The 18,221-nt window shown below is 34.5% G+C and overlaps 2 protein-coding genes across 10 annotated transcripts in view; one reads left to right on the top strand and one right to left on the bottom strand.

The window, feature by feature from the left end:
• CASK (calcium/calmodulin dependent serine protein kinase) overlaps positions 1–18,221 on the bottom strand; it is a 365,515-nt gene that overhangs the window by 130,529 nt on the left and 216,765 nt on the right. The gene's annotated exons all lie outside the window — the stretch shown is intronic.
• GPR34 (G protein-coupled receptor 34) lies at positions 5,045–11,431 on the top strand. The gene is made up of 3 exons (XM_016156563.2): positions 5,045–5,151; positions 5,760–5,852; positions 9,960–11,431. The coding sequence occupies exon 3, from the start codon at positions 10,039–10,041 to the stop codon at positions 11,176–11,178; it is 1,140 nt and encodes a 379-aa protein (XP_016012049.1). The 5' UTR covers positions 5,045–5,151; positions 5,760–5,852; positions 9,960–10,038; the 3' UTR covers positions 11,179–11,431.

Consider the following 18,221-nt stretch of genomic DNA (forward strand, 5'->3'; position numbering starts at 1 on the left):
CATAGTGTCATTTAATATGTTCCTCAATTTCCTGTATTTCCTGTAAATTCATAGTTAGATCTAGAAACTTGATTAGATTCACATTCAATTTTAATTGTTTTTGCTATAATACTTCATAAGTGGTATACCTATTTTATCACAGCGGGGAGAACATAATGTCTGTTTGTCTTACTTTGATCTGTTTTGTCTGCCTTGATCCATCATTAAAAAGTTCACCATCAACTTTTCATTCATTGATTTCAGTTAGCCATTCTTGCCTAGCTCTATCATTAGAGATTTTCAAAATTGAGGTTCTCCCCTATTGTTATGAAAACTATCAAACACAGAGAAAAATGAAAGAATTGTACAGTAAATAGACATATTCACCACATAGATTCTACAATTAACATTATGCTACATTTCCTTTATCAAATATCTATCCATTCATTTCTCTATATAATCATTAGTCTTTTCGCTACACTTCTGCATACATACTATTAGAGTTTAATATTTGTTTAAATATTTGTTTAAATATGGTAACATTTACATACTGTGAAATACACAGATCTTAAGAGTACTATTACAGAGTTTTGACATCTTACATATATTTGCGTAACCCAAATCCCTATCGAGATATTATCTTCATTTCAGAAATCTCCCTCATCCCTCTCCCATTCAATCTCTGCTGCCATGTCCCCAGTGCAAGCCACTATTTTGATATTTTTTCCCCGTAAGTTTGTTTTGCCTGTACTAGAACTTCATATACACAAAGCCATATAGTATATATTCTTTTCTGTAAGCCTTCTCTTGCTCAGCATGTTTTTGAGATTTATTCATTTTGTTGTGATCAGTAGTTCATTTCTTTTTATTGCTGAGTAAGTATTCTGTTGTATAAAAATACTAGTTTGCCCATTCTCCTCTTGATTGACATTAGAGATGTTTCTAGTTTTTGGATATTATGAATAAAGCTGTTATGAACTATTTCCAGAATAACAAGTTGGTTTCTAGGCAACCTCCAAAGGTGAATGATGAAGGGGTTTTTTTGGTATTAATATCAATTTATAGATTTTTATATATTTGATGTGTTTTAATCTATTGCAACCATTATTCATTTTGATGCTTAAATTCCATTTTTAGCCAGTTGGAGCCGAGCCCTTTTAAGTCAGCTCTTATGTTCTTTTGTAAGACTCTAGGAGTCTGATAACTTCCTTGCTTTCAGACACAAGATGTTTGAGGCTTGTCTTTTTCATTTCTTGCCCCAGATCTGGAATTGGCATTTCTCCAAGCAGCCCCTTTTCTGTTTAGTGGGAAAAGGTATATAAATCCACATAAGTTATATCATCCACCTAGTAGGTACATTATGACTACTGGATTATCATTGCTTTGATTTTTCAGTGGACAGAGCTAAAAATATATGTATTTTTTTATAAGGAGAAAAACACATCACCAAATCATACTGATGCTTCTTTCTGCTCAATTATAAGATTTTTACTTCTTTTTCTCAAGCAATGTTGGTACCTAATGACATTAACATAATTACTCATTTGCTTTATCCTTTAGTGTGTGTTTGTGTATATAAAAGTTTAAAAATAGCAATGCTTATATTACCAGTAACAACAAAATCACTGTAAGCTGCTTAAGATTTCTTTGTGGTTTTGTCCTTAATATATAACCTAAAAGGGATGCCTAGTTAAAATATTACTTTACTGTTGAAGAAAGTAAGAATTCATGAGTCTAGGCTGATGTAAAAAAATAAGTAAATGAATCGGAGGGGAAAGAATAAGCTTTCCTTTACACAGAAAATTAATAAATATAGAATAAATTCTGTCATTAGAAAATCACGATTTGGTAATTATCATCATGATTGATTTCAGGTAAGAACCATCAAAGGGTGCTAACTGGTAGGTGGAAAGTTTCCAGTGATAGGATATTTATATAATTTCAAAGTAGCTCACCACAGGGTATTTATTAATTACAAAAGATAAAATAGTAATTTCACAGAGGAGAAACCTGGCAGACATTACCGTCAAAGTTACTATTGCGAGTAATGGGACTAACTGATAGCATGTGCTTCCTTTACTGAGAAGAACTCAGCAACATTGCCAAAGGACATAACTGGATCTAATCATAAATAAAAAAACATCAGACAAAACCAAACAAAGGGACATTCTAGAAAGTAACTGGCCCATTTTCTTCAAATACTGTTTCAGATTAAAGGGATTAAAGGAGACCAAAGAGATTTAACAGCTAAAATGCAATACATGATCTTGTTTTTATTTTTTCTATAAAAGATATTATTAAAACAATTGAAATTGGATCAAGAGCTAGAAATTACATAATAGTATTCTTTCAATATAAATTCTCTGACTTTGATAATTTTACTGTGGCTATTAAGTCCTTATTTTGGGGAAATATATAGATAGGTAGATAAAGAGATAGGTAAGAGTGAGACATTCTGAAGGATAAAGCAAATTAGAAAATGTTAATGTATGGGGAATCTGAGTAAAAGGTATCTGGAATTGTTTTTATTATTTTTTAAACTTTTCTGTAAGTCTAAAATTATGTAAAAAAAACCCCTACCCCATTTTAGAGTCACTTAAAATAATTTTCCTTATGGTTATACTTTCAATGTTACATGGTGAGGTCAATTGGTTTTAATTAGATTTTGACTTAATTTGGTGTTTTAATTATATAAAATGTTTATATAGTTCCCAAGTCAAAACTGTAAACAAATACCATTCAGAGAGGTCCAGCTTTTATCCCCTCTCCTCATTCCCAGCCTCTCCCACCTCATAGGTAATTAATAGCATTTGTTTTTTTGGTTTATCTTTCTATTATTTTGAGTTTTTTGAAAATAATTAAATACATATAAATATTCAAAAATTTCACATAACAATATATTTGATAGATGACTCCACAGAAGTACCTAGAGATCTTCTTTTTTATTTTTTTGAAGAGAAACATTTGTAGGCTGATAGGAAAGAGCCTGTACAGAGGAAAAAATACCAGGGAAAGAGGGGATGGGATGTAATGCACTGGTGACAGTGAAGGCAGGGTACTGATGCACCTGTAGAGGCAGACAGATGTGGATGTAGGATGAGGAAGTATTCTCTGAGCACTTGCATTTTCCATTTACTTTGAAATAAAAAGTGATCATCAGGTGGGAGTGGGGAAGGGTAGGAGCCTGTTCACAGTTTGAGAAGAGTGAAGGTGTGAAAAAGTATTTTCAAAGAATAGGAACATGAATTGACTAAGGCAGTGGTCCTAAAGCTTTAGCATCAGAATCACACAGATTTGCTGGCCTCCACCCCACACAGTTTCTTATTCATAAGGTCTGAGGTGAGATTCATAAGGTTGGGCATTTCTAACAAGTTCCTGAGTAATGCTGACACTGCTGGTCTGGGAACCATACCTTGAGAACCACCAGACTAAGAAAATATAGCAAGACCGCTGGGAGCACAGGAGCCCATTTGAGGTTTACGGTCATGAATGTAAAGCAAGACCAATTAGCAGGCTTGTTTGTTTGAACCTAGCAGCCCTCATTTTAGCTGGCAGGGTTCAGGCTTGGAGTGTGTTCTGAACTTAACCAAGTGTGGAATTTAGAGAAAGAGAGGACAGTGATATCAGTAGTAGAGAGCATCAAATAAGCAAATCCACTTATTTCTTCTTTTTTACTTTTATCTTTATATAAATAAAAAGCTATGATAGCAACGAAGGAGGAAGAAGAAGGATGAGGGGAAGAGGATATATAGGAATGAGCTAAGAACATAGAGACAGAAAGTAGAAAGTTTAGAATGAATAGGAAAAAGTTTATATAAAGGAAGAACTAGAAAAAGATTGTAATCAAATCTGGTCACAGTAAGGCCAGGAAATACAAGATTAAAAAACAGAATAGTATTCTGAAAAAGGGATGGTTTAGGTGTGGAAAAATAGCTAGCATAATATAGAAGAAAATATTTATTTTAGATTTTATGAAATAGAATGCTGATAGATAAATATCGATTTAGTCATTAAAAAAATCCTGCTAGGATCTTGAAAAGATAGTTGCACACCTAGGTTTACTGCAGCATTATTCATAATAGTCAAGAGGTGGAAGCAACCCAAATGTCCATTGGCAGATGAATGAATAAAGAAAATGTGGACATACAATGGAATATTATGCAGCCTTAAAGAAATCTTGTTAAATGCTACAACGTGGGTGAACCTTGGTGATACCATGTTAAACAAAATAAGCCATTTATAATTAGAATGTTAGATAAAGTCTAATGAGTTAAATATTACTTAGCATAAACAAAGCTTCAGGGCAACAGTTATAAGGAAAATAAAAACTAACTTTTCTTCATTTCAGATGACAACAAAAAAAGAAAAATGACATTAAACTGGAGGGACAGATAGTGGTTAAATATTGAATTAGGACCAAAACGAATCTGCAGAATTCCTTCACTATTTTCTTTAAACTATGGGATATATTTCAATTTTCTTGGGAGAGTTTATCACAGTGATAAAATGGGGAGAATACCATTACAAATCTCATCTAGTCCTAAAAGTATAAGATTGTTTTAGAAAATAAATCCAAGATCTTAAAAGAATATATGAAATATACTAAAATAATGTACAGACCAAATCAAGTTTAAAAAATTAAAGAATAAAATAATTAATTACTAATATTAGTATCATTAATACAGGTATGCCATTTTATGTGAATATCTAAATTTCTAAAATGAATCCAGAAACAGAAATTCAGTGCTTGTGTTTTAAAAGTCCATATAGCATATTATATATCACTTCTCACAAAAAAATTAAAATTCTTTTTTATGCTTAGAATTTATAAACTTCTTTATTTTGAGGGATAAGGGAAAACTTCTTACAATTGGCAAGGTGAAGGTATTCATATAAAAGATATAAGTTCCTAAAGTTAAGTGTTCACTGAGCTTAAATTTGTTACATAATGATAGGGCTTTTTAATATTTCCACAAGGAGTCGGAGGGTTGTCATATCGAAAAAAGAAAGAAAAGGGGAAAAAAAACTATTACCACACTGGAACATAAAAAAAAGAAAACCTCAACCAATTAGACCATGACCGGATGGAGGAACCTAGCTGACACATCAAGACGAGTCTGTGTCTAGGCAAGTTTGGTGTTCAGCTCCTTTTACTTCAAGAGAGCCTGAACTGTGAGTATTCCTTGATTTCACTATATAAATGATCCTTTATTTTAGTTAAAACTTGATTACCTGAATATTAAAAGTGAAACCTCTTTCATGGTGACACTTTTAGAACCTTCAGTAAACTACTTAAATGATGCCTTTGCCTTGACTTAAAATGAGGCTGTCTTCTTAGTTACTTGTAATACTTGAGGACACTGGAGGTATTTAAGCTCATATTGCCAATACTGTTACATGGTTTATACTGTAGTTTGTATATTGCCATAAAGACTTGCAGATCTACTTGAATCAATTCATTTTCATATATTACAAATTTTATTTCCAATGTATTATAAATGATCTATACTTTATTAACTTTATTAAGTTATGCTATCTCCCTACTTTCAATGATAATGTTTTCTTTATTATATTATTACTATTTTATGGTAGTTACCAGACTGATTAAATTTTAAGTTTTGGATTTCAGGAGTGAATAAGGTGAATATTAGAGAAAAGGAATTTCAACTAAAATTTAACAAATGGTTTTTTTAGACAGTTAAGTTTATAACAAAACCTAATATACTGCTGATAGTATTATTTCTAAAGTAATATGGTTTCAATTTTCATTCTGTATGCAGCAATTAACGCAGTTTTTGAAGCATGGCCTGAGTAATTCGGTCATTATCAAGTCAAACTACAAACAGTGAAAGGTTTCTACCATTGCCAAATAGGTATGTATTTTAACATAGCGATGTGATGTTTTCACAAACATACCCCAAAAAATGCATTTAAAAAGCTTTTGCTTATCGAAGGGCACAGTGGAATCTGTTGGGTCCATTAAGCTCCTACATGAAGTTGTTGAAAAATATTGACAAGGGTAGGTTGGTAGTGGTAGTCACAGCACTAACACAGAGTTGCAAACTTCAGGCTATCCCAAGTAATGACATTACAAAATCATTTAGCATCCACTATCAGGAAACCACTGTGACCACTTCAATATAGCACATGAGTCACAAGTAATGTCTGTTGGGAAATTAGCCCACTATGTGAACACAGTGGTTTTTTCCTGTCTTTATTGGCTATTCCTAATTGATTAAATAAGTAGTGTTTAAAACATCAGTAAATGACCTTAAGAACAGTGAGTAACTGACACATTGTAAAGGAGGCAAAAATCATCGGCCATTAAATTTAAAACCGAATTTAATCTGTTGTTAATAAATGACTGGACATTAGCTATTTAATATAGAGTTCTAAATGATGGCTACTATTACTATTTAAACAAATGCACTGCTTTTGCTTTATTCTCTTTAAGCTTGAAAATAAAGCAAAACCAGAAAGGTTTATTGGTGATCTTTTCCAACTATTATTTATTTGCTGATTAGAGCCGAGGCGAATGGTTTCAGGATATGTGCTTTGTGCTAACAGCTTTCAAGGAACATCATGATTAAAACTCCCAGGCCTAGAAGTAAGTCAGAAAAGATATGCTCTGGGAAAAGTGACAAACATTCTGACAAATGATTTGTGATTGTGTAAACTCTGTACTTATTTACTTATTATAATGGACATAGCAAATAAAAAGATGAATGCCTTTTCCAAAGAAGTAAAGCTAGATGGCATAAACCCCTCTTAAAATTGATAATGTGGATAACGTTGAAGGAATCATGTGAAAACACTCATCATTAGTTAAGAAAATGCTGTTCATTTGTGATTAAGAGGAGTGAGGTTTGGTGAAAAGGATCATGGGCTCTAAAAGCTAGATAGATCTGAGTCCCAACTTGGGTACTGCCATTTAAGAGCTGTGTGGTCATGGGTAAAGATCATAACCTCTTGATCTTTCATGACTTCTTTTGTAATATCTGCCTCACATAGTTATTATGAGGATTATGTAAATGAATAACATAAATATGCTTAACACATTGCCTGGTACACAGCAAATGCTAAATAAACATTAGTTAATGGTTCAGCTATCTAGCTCAAGAGTTCAATTCTGAATGCACATCGGAATCCCCCGAGGAGCTTTTAAAGGAAACCATTGCCTGGAGCCCATTCCAGACCAATTAAATCAGAAGATCTGGGGATGAAGCCAGGCATTGGTATCTTTAAAAAGCCATCAAGGGGATTCTAGTAAGGAGCAAGGATTGAGAACCACTGAGAATGTCTTCTACAAAGTACCCATTTGGTAGTAGTTTTAACAATCTCTGGTGGTAAGACCCTTATTACTTCCTAGGATAGATTGTTTCATTCTAAAAAAGTATTTCCTTAAAAGGAGGCAACATCTGCCTCTGCAATTTCTACTCAATGGTTGTTCTGCTTTCTGAAGACACTCACAAGGCCTTGTAAAGCATTCACATCTCCAGTGTAAGATGCCTATTTCCTTCAACCCATTCCTATGACATGATTTGGCCTCTTCTCCCCATTGGCTCTGTGGCCTATTCTAAGTGTGCTGTTGGGGATGAAATATTGTATTCCAGGTGGAACCTGACCAGTTTGGGACAGAACCAGATTAGTAGTAATAATTTTCATCGAGACAAGCTGTATCTATGAATCTGGCCAAAGAAGGGGTTAGTTTTTGTTGCTGCCACATCACACTACTGATATAGCAACTGTAGTCAACTGTAATTGTGTTTCTATTAATGAAGCTAAAGCCTGCATATACTTGAACAGCTGATTTTACTGTCCACATGTGGAACTTCAGAGACTTTTCTACTAAATTCTCTCTTTCATTCAACATTTATTATGCTAAGCCCTTGATATACAGAGTTAAACAAAAAAGATTTGGTTCCTAACCCTAATGGAATTTAAAATACAGTATAGGAGAAGAAAAAAAACTAGTTTTTAAAGTTATTTCAGCCATCCGAAGTCTCCGAATCACATCACTTATCATGCCTCAGACCCCTTTCATCAGTGGCTACGAGATGACTCTACCTGAGTCTCTACCCACTCCCTGTGTAACCATACAATGCAGGTCCCTCTGTAGGTGCCCTTCACCTTTCTGCTAATCCCAACTGCAATATCAGCTTAATTTTTGACAGCCTGCCATTCTTCCTAGATTGCCCTTTCCTTTTAGAATTTCATAACACACACACACAAAATGCCTGAAAGTTTCTATCAACTTTATGAAATGTCTTCCTGCAGTTAAGGCACATGACAGACTAGACTCTGTCCTCCTGCCTCCTTCCCTTCACCACCCTGAACTCTGGAGAAAGACTCTTACCAAGGATTACATAACTTCCTCTTCACCAGTTCCTCTTCTCTGGTAATAATTTTCTCCCATTACAAAGTTTTAAAACTATTTTTTACCCTCTACTGAAATGGTTTCTTGATCAAATTACAGGTAGAGTTAAGAAAAGCTAAGTTCTTTCAAATATTTTTCTTTGTGTATAATGTCAAATCAGTAAATCAATTACTATAATTTGGATCTACTTTACATTACTGCATTCAGAGTTTGAATGCACACGGCTACAAAAATGTCTACCGAGAGCAGTGTCTCTATGTTGTTTCACCTTTGTTTTCCAAGCAGTCCTTAGCCAGGTATGAAACATTTATTAAAATGAGATTAATCAACAATTGTTTTTTAAAAAGCTAACTTTGATAGACAACTATGTGCCAGGGGTAAGTGCTTCATATGCATTTTTAACTTCTACAAACAAGAAAACTGAGGCTTAGAAGAGATTAAATTGTTTGCCCAAGGTCACAGAGTTAGTTACATTTAATTCTGATAACCTTGCTCTGAATGTCTTTATGTTACACCTGCTAAGAGGCTGCTGCAGAGAAAAAGGGCAGTCACTCTAAGAAAAGAATGTGAACTCCTGGAACCTTCTCCTCACATCTTCTAGCTCTTTATGATGACCTCTCAGACTGAGCTTTTCATAGCAAGCAATGCCCAGGAAAGAGCCAATAACAAGTGGCATTGCCAAAATTCTCCACAAACAAGTGGAATTCACACACTATCTTCTTATAAGGTTCTAGTCTCAAATTATCTCAGGGCATATTTAAGCTGAAGTTAGTTACTTTCAAAATCTTGGATGCATATCTGTTTCCCAGCTACATTATCACTCTATGCTTCTAGGTCAGGAGACTTTCTGACCTGAGTCGGTGGCAGTGTTGTCAACTAACTTGGTTTTGTTTGGCTACTTCGCTCTCCTGTGCAGTGTTATAAGAGTCTGCCTAACGATGAAGGTGCTGTGCTTTCTTGGTATGTTATGTTAATTGCATGCCCTGTAGGCAAATGGTTTTAATATGCCCAACTTGGTCTTAGGTTGAAAAAGAAGAAATTTAGGACTCTTTCATCTATTCCTACCATGGAATGAGAGACTGCTATAGTTTATCTGTCACATGCCAAGTGGCAACATGTGTTAAAATGAATGAATGCTACATATGAGGGAAGGAATCAAGGCAGGAAGCTGGGCAAGGTCCAGAAGTGGGTCCCACTCACTTATGGCTATAACAACCTTAGGGAAATCGACACTCATCTTTGAAAAATACGAGTTGTCATTTCTCTTCGCTTCCATTTCTATTCGTGTAACAATTTCCCTAAGGGAAGATGATTTCATAGTTCAGTTATTTATTGTAATGTAATAAATAAAACAAACCTTGAACATATATCAGCCACAGGAAAGGTTAGAGCAGGACAACCCATAAGATTCTATTATATTTGCTGCTCGTTTTGTAAAACCACAATGCTGCTACAAACATATTGTAGCTACTCAAATGGTCCAAAGTAAGATAAAAGTAAACTTTCTCATGATGTCTGAAAAAAAATCTATTATTTATGCTCAGAGTTAAAGTAAACTGTTATTAAAATAGGAAATGATTCAATATTTGGCATTCTGTTGTAGGAAAAATCTGAAGATCTTATAGAAGCTACACACGAGGGACATGTCATTTGGCACCTTCACTTTTTGATCCCTACAAAAGATGATAAGAAGTCACACCACAACAATGATGACTACTTCGGTCAGCAGTTGGCCCTGCTCCTCCCAGGAAGAGCGCTTTATAACTAACCAGAGTGTCCAACTGCCATACAACTTCTCAGGAGCATCAAATTTTACTGACTGTCCCATGGATGAAAAAGTACTCTCTAGTGTGTTAATAGCATTTTACTCTGTTATTTTCATTGTGGGACTGGTTGGAAACATAATCGCCCTCTATGTATTTCTGGGTATCCACCGCAAAAGAAATTCCATTCAGATTTACCTCCTTAATGTAGCCATTGCGGACCTCTTACTTATCTTCTGCCTCCCTTTCCGAATAATGTATCACATTAACCAAAACAAGTGGACACTAGGTGTGATTCTTTGCAAGGTTGTGGGAACGCTATTTTATATGAACATGTATATTAGCATTATTTTGCTTGGATTCATCAGTTTGGATCGCTACATAAAAATTAATCGGTCTATACAACAACGGAAGGCAATAACAACCAAACAAAGTGTTTATGTTTGCTGTGCAGTATGGACAATTGCTCTTGCTGGATTTTTAACTATGATTATTTTAACTCTTAAGAAAGGTGGCCATAATTCCACAAAGTGTTTCCATTATAGAGATAAGCAAAATGCAAAAGGAGAAGCAATTTTTAATTTGATTCTTGTGGTAATGTTCTGGCTAGTTTTCCTACTAATAATCCTCTCATATATTAAGATTGGGAAGAATCTATTGAGGATTTCTAAAAGGAGGTCAAAATTTCCTAATTCTGGTAAATATGCCACTACAGCCCGAAATTCTTTTATTGTGCTTATCATTTTTACTACATGTTTTGTTCCCTATCATGCCTTCCGATTTGTCTATATTTCTTTACAGCTAAATGTGTCATCTTGTTTTTGGAAGGAAATCGTTCACAAAACCAATGAGATCATGCTGGTTTTCTCATCTTTCAATAGCTGCTTAGATCCAGTCATGTATTTCCTGATGTCTAGTAATATCCGCAAAATAATGTGCCAACTTCTTTCTAGAAGATTTCAAGGGGAATCTAGCAGGAGTGAAAGCACTTCAGAATTTAAACCAGGATACTCTCTGAATGAGGCATCTGCTGCAGCCAAAATTCAGTGTACTTCTTAAAGCATTTGCAGCAAACATATTTAAAGCTTCTCAATTCCTTGAAGAACTAAAAATTACAAAACAAAGCTCCCATCTTCTCAAAGCTCTCTTCTTACTTTTGATATTTCATTTGCTTAATTGTAAAATATTTCAAGAACAAGAAAAGCTTACACTCATGGCTAGATTTTAAATCTGTTTGTAAAATCTTTTCAATATATATTGTTAAGCTAACATTCTTGACATAGATCATAAAGTTAAGTAAAATTTATGGCTTGAACAGAATAAATAAAGAAAATGTCATGGTTTCTCAAGTCACTTGTTACACAAAATCAAACACTTGATACTAATTTAAAGTGCTTAAAAGTAACCTAAATGATTTGAGGACTGGCTTAAAATGTCAGAAAATATATGTTGATTGTCATTTAAAAAGCTTGTAAATTTGCCACTATATTCAATGAGGCCTAAACCTCTATAACAGATGAAATGATAATAAAATTCTAAAAAAATGAAGTCACTTACTATCTATCATTGACTAGGTAAAATGGAAAGAATTTAAATACTGCGCAGTGAAATCAAACAACAGATAAGCTAAGAATTCAATATCTTAGCAACAGGACTTAAAACTGCACCTTACTTAAAATAGTTTTATAAATGGTTCAGCCATCTTGAACCACACTTTGATAGAGCGAAACTGAAGACGTACTCATCCTGTGACCCAGCAAGTCCATTATTAGGCATACATCTTACAGAACCACTTGAATATGTATATAAGAAAACTGTTCATCATACTAAACAACTAGAAACAACCTAAGTGAATATGCATTAACAGAGGAATAAGGAAATAAACTGGTTTATTCACAAAAGGAGTACTACTATGCAGCATTTCCATGAAATGAACCACACCTGCATGCATCAACATGGAGAATTCTCAAAAACAATGTCGAATAAAAAACAAACTGCAAAAGGGTAACATATGAAGTCATTTATGTAAAATACAAAAATACATAAAACAGTACCATCTTCTTTATAGATCTATAGATATGCAATAAAAATAAAAAGCATGCATGGTAATATACACAATATGTATACCAAATGAAAGTTTGTGGTTATATCTGGAGAGATCTGAGGCAAACACGACAAAATGTTAACGTCTGTTAAAGCTATATGGTAGTACATGGGTATTTGTTATATTATTTTTCATATATTTAAGTATTTGAAATGTTTCATAATAATAAAGAAAACCTGCAGGTTAGAATTAAAGGGAGCAAATTCTGAAATTTTCATGTATGTTCAAAAATAATTGGAGAGTAAATGCCAAAAGAAAGGGATCTTATTTATCAATGATTCCCCAGAGTTCAGTGCCTTGCCTGGCACACAGCAGATCATCAACACATATTCAGTGAATAATTGAATGAATGGGTGAATAAATGGATGGCTGAATGAGACAAAAAAGAGGGAGGGGTGGGGTACTTAACGGAATTGAAAAAGTGGGTATATTTCATTTTTTTTTTCCTAGCTAATGTGTCTGGACATCATACAACTGTAATCAGGAGATGTCATTAAGGCAACCATTCTCAAGTGTGGCTGGCATTTGTTCTTTGGTCACACATAGAACCAGGATGCCATTTACTGAATATGTAAAAGCATGTTATGACAAACTCCAAGGATCCATTCATAAGTTTCTGTGACAGAGTATGAGAATTATTTATACTCAGAATACTTCTTTGAACTTTAGGTAGACCACTGGCTGAGACATCAATATTCAAAGAGTACGAATATTGTTAGGGCTGAATTTATTTTAATGAGATTTGTATACAATTAGCGCTCAGTTAGCTGTATTTTGATAAGTACATACAATTGGTCGAATAAAGAATAGGTCAAAGCAGAATTACATTAAAAAAAACAAGAAACATTTGAGAAAATGAAATGTGCAGAAAAATTAGAGGCTCAGAAAAAAGTAATAAAATTTATATGGATTACCTTGCTTTGACATTGCTGACAGATATCACCTAACTGAAATTCAGTACTTGTTTATATTTTAAATATAATACTGATTTTCCCTCATGGTCTCAAAATCAAATTTTTTTTTACATTACTGGTAAATATTTATATCCCTACATGTCTTTATTGTAAACATACAGTTTGAATGGTTACGCTACATTATCTTATTGTTATTAGTTTTATGGAATATTAAAAGAAACAAATACACTCATAGTTCTAGAAGCTGTCTCATAATTTTATTGAGTGAGATGATCCCTATAGAGCCCTGTACAATGGCATTCTTAAAAAAATTAAAAAGTTCACTGAGCTAATTCTTGTTATAATATTTGTGATAAGATAAATTTTGACAAACATCAACCTGCCTATAAGCTCATAACAGATTTTGTTTACCAACAGAACAGGCAGGGGAAATACATAAAATGGGATGGCCAGAAGCTTAAAGGTAAACATCGAAACTAGGAAAATAAATAGGGGAAGCTGATCTGGATCAAAGGAAGTGGGGGACAGTAACTCATAAAGGATAAATTAGCTTTCATTAATAACAGCAATGTTCATGACAGGAATGGTAACAAACCCATTCTATTTTGTGGTCAGAACAATACTCCAGAGCAAACACCCTACAGGATGCCAGAGGAAGGATAGTCAAAAGAATGGGATTATTTAACCTTAAAGCAGAAAATAAGGAAAGACAGAGCATAAGTGTGTATGTGTGTGTATGTGTGTGTGTGTGTGTGTGTGTGTGTGTGTGTGTGTCTGTGTCTGTGTGGCCTCACAGAGAAAGTAGAAAGATCAGTGAACGATGGGAGTTGCAAGCAGTGTGTTTCACTAAATTTTAAGAGAGGGTTTTCTAATAATTACAGATCTCAAATGGAGTAGAAAGCCAGTGAGTTATTTGCTAATAAAACTGTCTCAATATAGTATGAATCTCCAGCAGGCTCGGAAGGTAGCAAAGCATTTAAAGTATTTAACAAAGTTTGGATTAGATGTCCTTTATTCCCTTTAATAGAAGTTTTGGTTTTGATAGAATGTTCAATGCCTTAATAATGAGTGGCAACCAGAGGCTGCCTGCAATCATGTGCCAATACAGTAATGCCCTCAGGTCTATGCAGGTATGTGCAGCTGAGGGGAAGGAGGATGCTTGCTTTATGGTCCATGTTCCCCAAGCAATTTCCCTGAATCTTCTTTTGTAGTGATTTTGTCCAATGTCCCTTGGTCAGCACATAGTCGGCATTCTTTAATATTCACTGCTAGAGAGATTGTTTAAATTATAACTAAAATAAGTTGATGGATTCTGGGGACTTTGTGACATTTATGTTAGGTATTCAGGTATTTAGGTATTTAGGTATTTCTTTGCTCTCTTACTTACCCTTGCTTTTGTTCTGCGTAATCAGAGTGGTTGAACAGGTCACCACATTGCATCCTGAAATGGGGACGAGGCACCTTCGCTGTAAACTTGGCTCAATAGCATGAACTCAGGTGGGAACGGTAATCACTCTGATGTGTTTTATTTTCACATTTTACCCAGTGTCAAGCTTTTGGACCAAAAGATCTTGATGCCTTCCATTAATATCGCTGGCAGTTCTGGCATAGGTACTTTCCTGTTACAGACATTTCCTGCCTCTTCTCATTTTCTCTTACTTGCCAAGACTTTCTAGTATCCCCCAATAACCGTGTTTCTTTCCTGCACTCAGCAGTACCTCTTTTTCTTCCCCAATTCAGTTTTGTCTCTTTGTTATCCTAATTTCTCTTTTAATTGCCTTTCTCACAATTTAGTTCCTTCTTCTTTTGTGTGTCCCTTAATCTGTCAGAAGCATAAAATGCTTCATATCTGTGGAAATTCAATTTGTACTCAAAAGGAAAACACTGTTTCCTCTATATTAAAAAAAACTTTCAGCTGGTTGCAAAGGAAACTGATGAGGTTTGCATGCATGTTCATATTCAGTTCCCCTTTGTGGCCAGTGAAACTTGAAAAACAATGGAACACACAGGGTCAGCTCCTGTGGGGACTGATTATAGACTTCCAAATATATATGGCAAGTTGTGAGACAAGTCAGCTAAGTAAATAAATGTTGGTTTCATGCTCTGATAGTTTGCATTTGTGATCCTGAAAGTAACAAAACCTTGAGAAATGAGTACAACCTAGCATGGCGGGGCAGGGTTGGGGTGGGGTGTGGGTGGGGTGGAGAGCTACTAAGGGGAAAAGCAAGACTGATAATCTTTCCATATTAGTCCCACCCTTATCTGTGGGGTGTATGTTCCAAGACTCCCAGTGGGTGCTTGAAATTGTGGATGGTACCGAATCCTATATATACTATGTTTTTTCCTACACATACATTAATATAAATTAGGCAGATATTAACAACAACAATAATAGAACAATTATAACAATATACTGTATTAAAGTCATGTGAATATGGTCTCTCTGACAACCTATCTGAAAACCAAGATGATTCACTAAAGTGACTAATGGGGGTAGGGAACATTAACAGTGTAGAGACGCTGGACAAGGGGAAGATTCACATTCTGAGCAGGACAGAACAGGACAGTGCAAGATTTCATCTTGCTACTCAGAAAAGCACACAAATTGAACAGAAAGGAAGAGGCTACTTACAGAGGATAGAATGTATAAAGGAAACAGTATGGATTCATGATTCTTCTAATACACTTTTTAATATAAGAAATAATCAAAACAATATGACAGTTCCAAGACCAAAGTAGGACACAGTGGGCATCCCTTTGCAAAGCTAACTTTTCTTTTTAGAATATCACCCAAGATACAATGGACACTGGGGAATACATATTATATTGTGTGTGTATTACGTATATATGTTATATATATACATATATTATATATATACACATATATATTATACATACATATATAGCCCAAGGAAAGAGCTTATGCACTGCACTTTGAAGGAAAAATATAAAAAACTAATTAGAACACTACAACTGCAAGAACCTTAAAAGACATATGGTAGATAAAAAATGGTAGATCAACATTCTCTACAGTTCCTTCCATCCAGAGGGAAATCTTTGCCTACCTCTTGAATCTGGGCAGTACTGTGACTTGTTTTGACCAATAAAATGTGGTTGACATTATATGACATCTGAGCAAGACCTTAAGCCTTGCAGCTTCCAGTTTTGCCTTCTTGGAACCCCAAGATCATCATGTTGTAAGTAAACCCAGGTGGAAGATCACATGAAGAGAGATGCTCAGCTGAACTGCCTGATGATTAAGAAGCTCCATGACTGAACCCAGGTGAGACTGACAGAAGAACTGCCCAGCTGAGCCCAGAATAAATGGCAGAACTGACAGTGAACAGATGGTTGTTGTCATAAGCACAATGTCTGGGGGTGGTTTGGTACATACCAATAGATAAATGATGTATATAAAACATAACTAAAAAGTATGTATACCATTGATTTCTAAAAAGGTAAAAACAAATATAATAATTTTGTTAGTAAAAAATACAATGCTTTGAATTATTTTACTTGAAAGCTCATGGACTTGCTGTGTGTGTGTGTGTGTGTGTGAGAGAGAGAGAGAGAGAGAGAGAGAGAGAGAGAGAGAGAGAGAGAGAGAGAGAGATCTCTTACAAACCCCTGCAGGGTGGAGAATGACAGTGTTATAAAAGATTTAGTATTAGAGATAAAAACAAGCATATGCTGCTCCTGATGGAGACAGCTGAATAATGAGACAACTGGTTAGGGGGCTGAAGAGGAAGGGATCTGTACAGTTTGTTAACCTGACAGGAGGAAACGATTACAGTGGAGAATAAAGGTGATTTCTCCTATACTTTCTTCATTAGGTGAAATATGCTTTAAGTTACATTTATTAATAGTCACAACATGTTTTTATTACCAGTCTTTTAGTATTATTTGACTTTGAAAATGATGTCTATAAATTGCTATGATTAAAAAAATTTTAAAGAAAAAAACCCCCACATACTCAAATGTCAGACTTTCTTTTTACCACTAGGATAATTATAGTTGGGAAGGTTTTATACTAAGGTGATTCTTGTGATAATCATGAGTACAAAGCAAAACAAAAAAATCCCCAAAGGTCATATCCTATTAAAGGCAGATGAGTGGCACTGGGTTTTCATCTTAAGGACAGAAATCCATTGTCCACACAAACACTTTTATTCTATAATGTTTAGAGTGTTTTTCAGCTACTAAAATAAATAAGTTTATTATTTAGTTAGAACTTAAAAAACCTAAACTTTTACATCGTTTTAAGTTTCTGGCTGGGTAACAACAGTACAATGCAGGCAGCTTCTGCTTCAGCTTTTAATAGGGAAAGAGGTTTAACTAAGGCTGGTAATATATTGCCCTCTGCTGGACAAAGCATCACCAGAGAACTGAGTCTTACAGACTTTTTCTGGGTTAAAATTTAACTGTGGTTTCTTCTTTCCAATTTTCTCTACCAGATGTTTCTGGAGATACAAAACTCCAGAGAACATATATTTCCTGGCTTCAATACTTTATTTGCATATCTACTAAAACAATACATTTTAGACTTGTTTTTAATGGAGGAAAGGGAAGAAGAAACAACATGGCAATATTAGAAACTATGCCATGTATAATACAATTTGAGAAATATCTAAAACACCAAGACGTGTTTAGCGTGATGCCTTAAGATGACTACTTCAAATTTAATATATCTCCATCCATCAAAGATTACGAAGATACAACCACCAACATAAGGGTGGATTTAGGCAAAGAACATCAGTGAATGCTAAAATTCATTGGCTGAAAGGGAAACGATATATTCACAGAGTCTCAAAATATGATCCTCAGATTACTTATTAATTACAAAGAGGAAAAAGTACCTTCACAATGGGGAATTGGCAGAAATTAATAAATTTATAGATTGGAAATTGGAAACAGGTATATAGTGAGCTACATTTTTGGTTACTGGGGATACTTGGTCACCTTATACAAAACAATAAACCAGATTCTGGTAGCAGCTAAGAATATGGACTCTGAAGTCAGACCACTTGGGTTCATATCTAGGCCATACAATATACCAGTTATATTACCACCAGCAAGTTATTTAT

The sequence above is a fragment of the Rousettus aegyptiacus genome, unplaced genomic scaffold (assembly GCF_014176215.1).
Source record: "Rousettus aegyptiacus isolate mRouAeg1 unplaced genomic scaffold, mRouAeg1.p scaffold_m13_p_9, whole genome shotgun sequence".
In the NCBI taxonomy this organism is placed as follows: domain Eukaryota; kingdom Metazoa; phylum Chordata; class Mammalia; order Chiroptera; family Pteropodidae; genus Rousettus; species Rousettus aegyptiacus.

What these genes read in the sequence shown, in the direction of transcription:
- GPR34 (XM_016156563.2), top strand. Translation starts at nt 10,039, where the DNA reads ATGATAAGAAGTCACACCACAACAATGATGACTACTTCGGTCAGCAGT.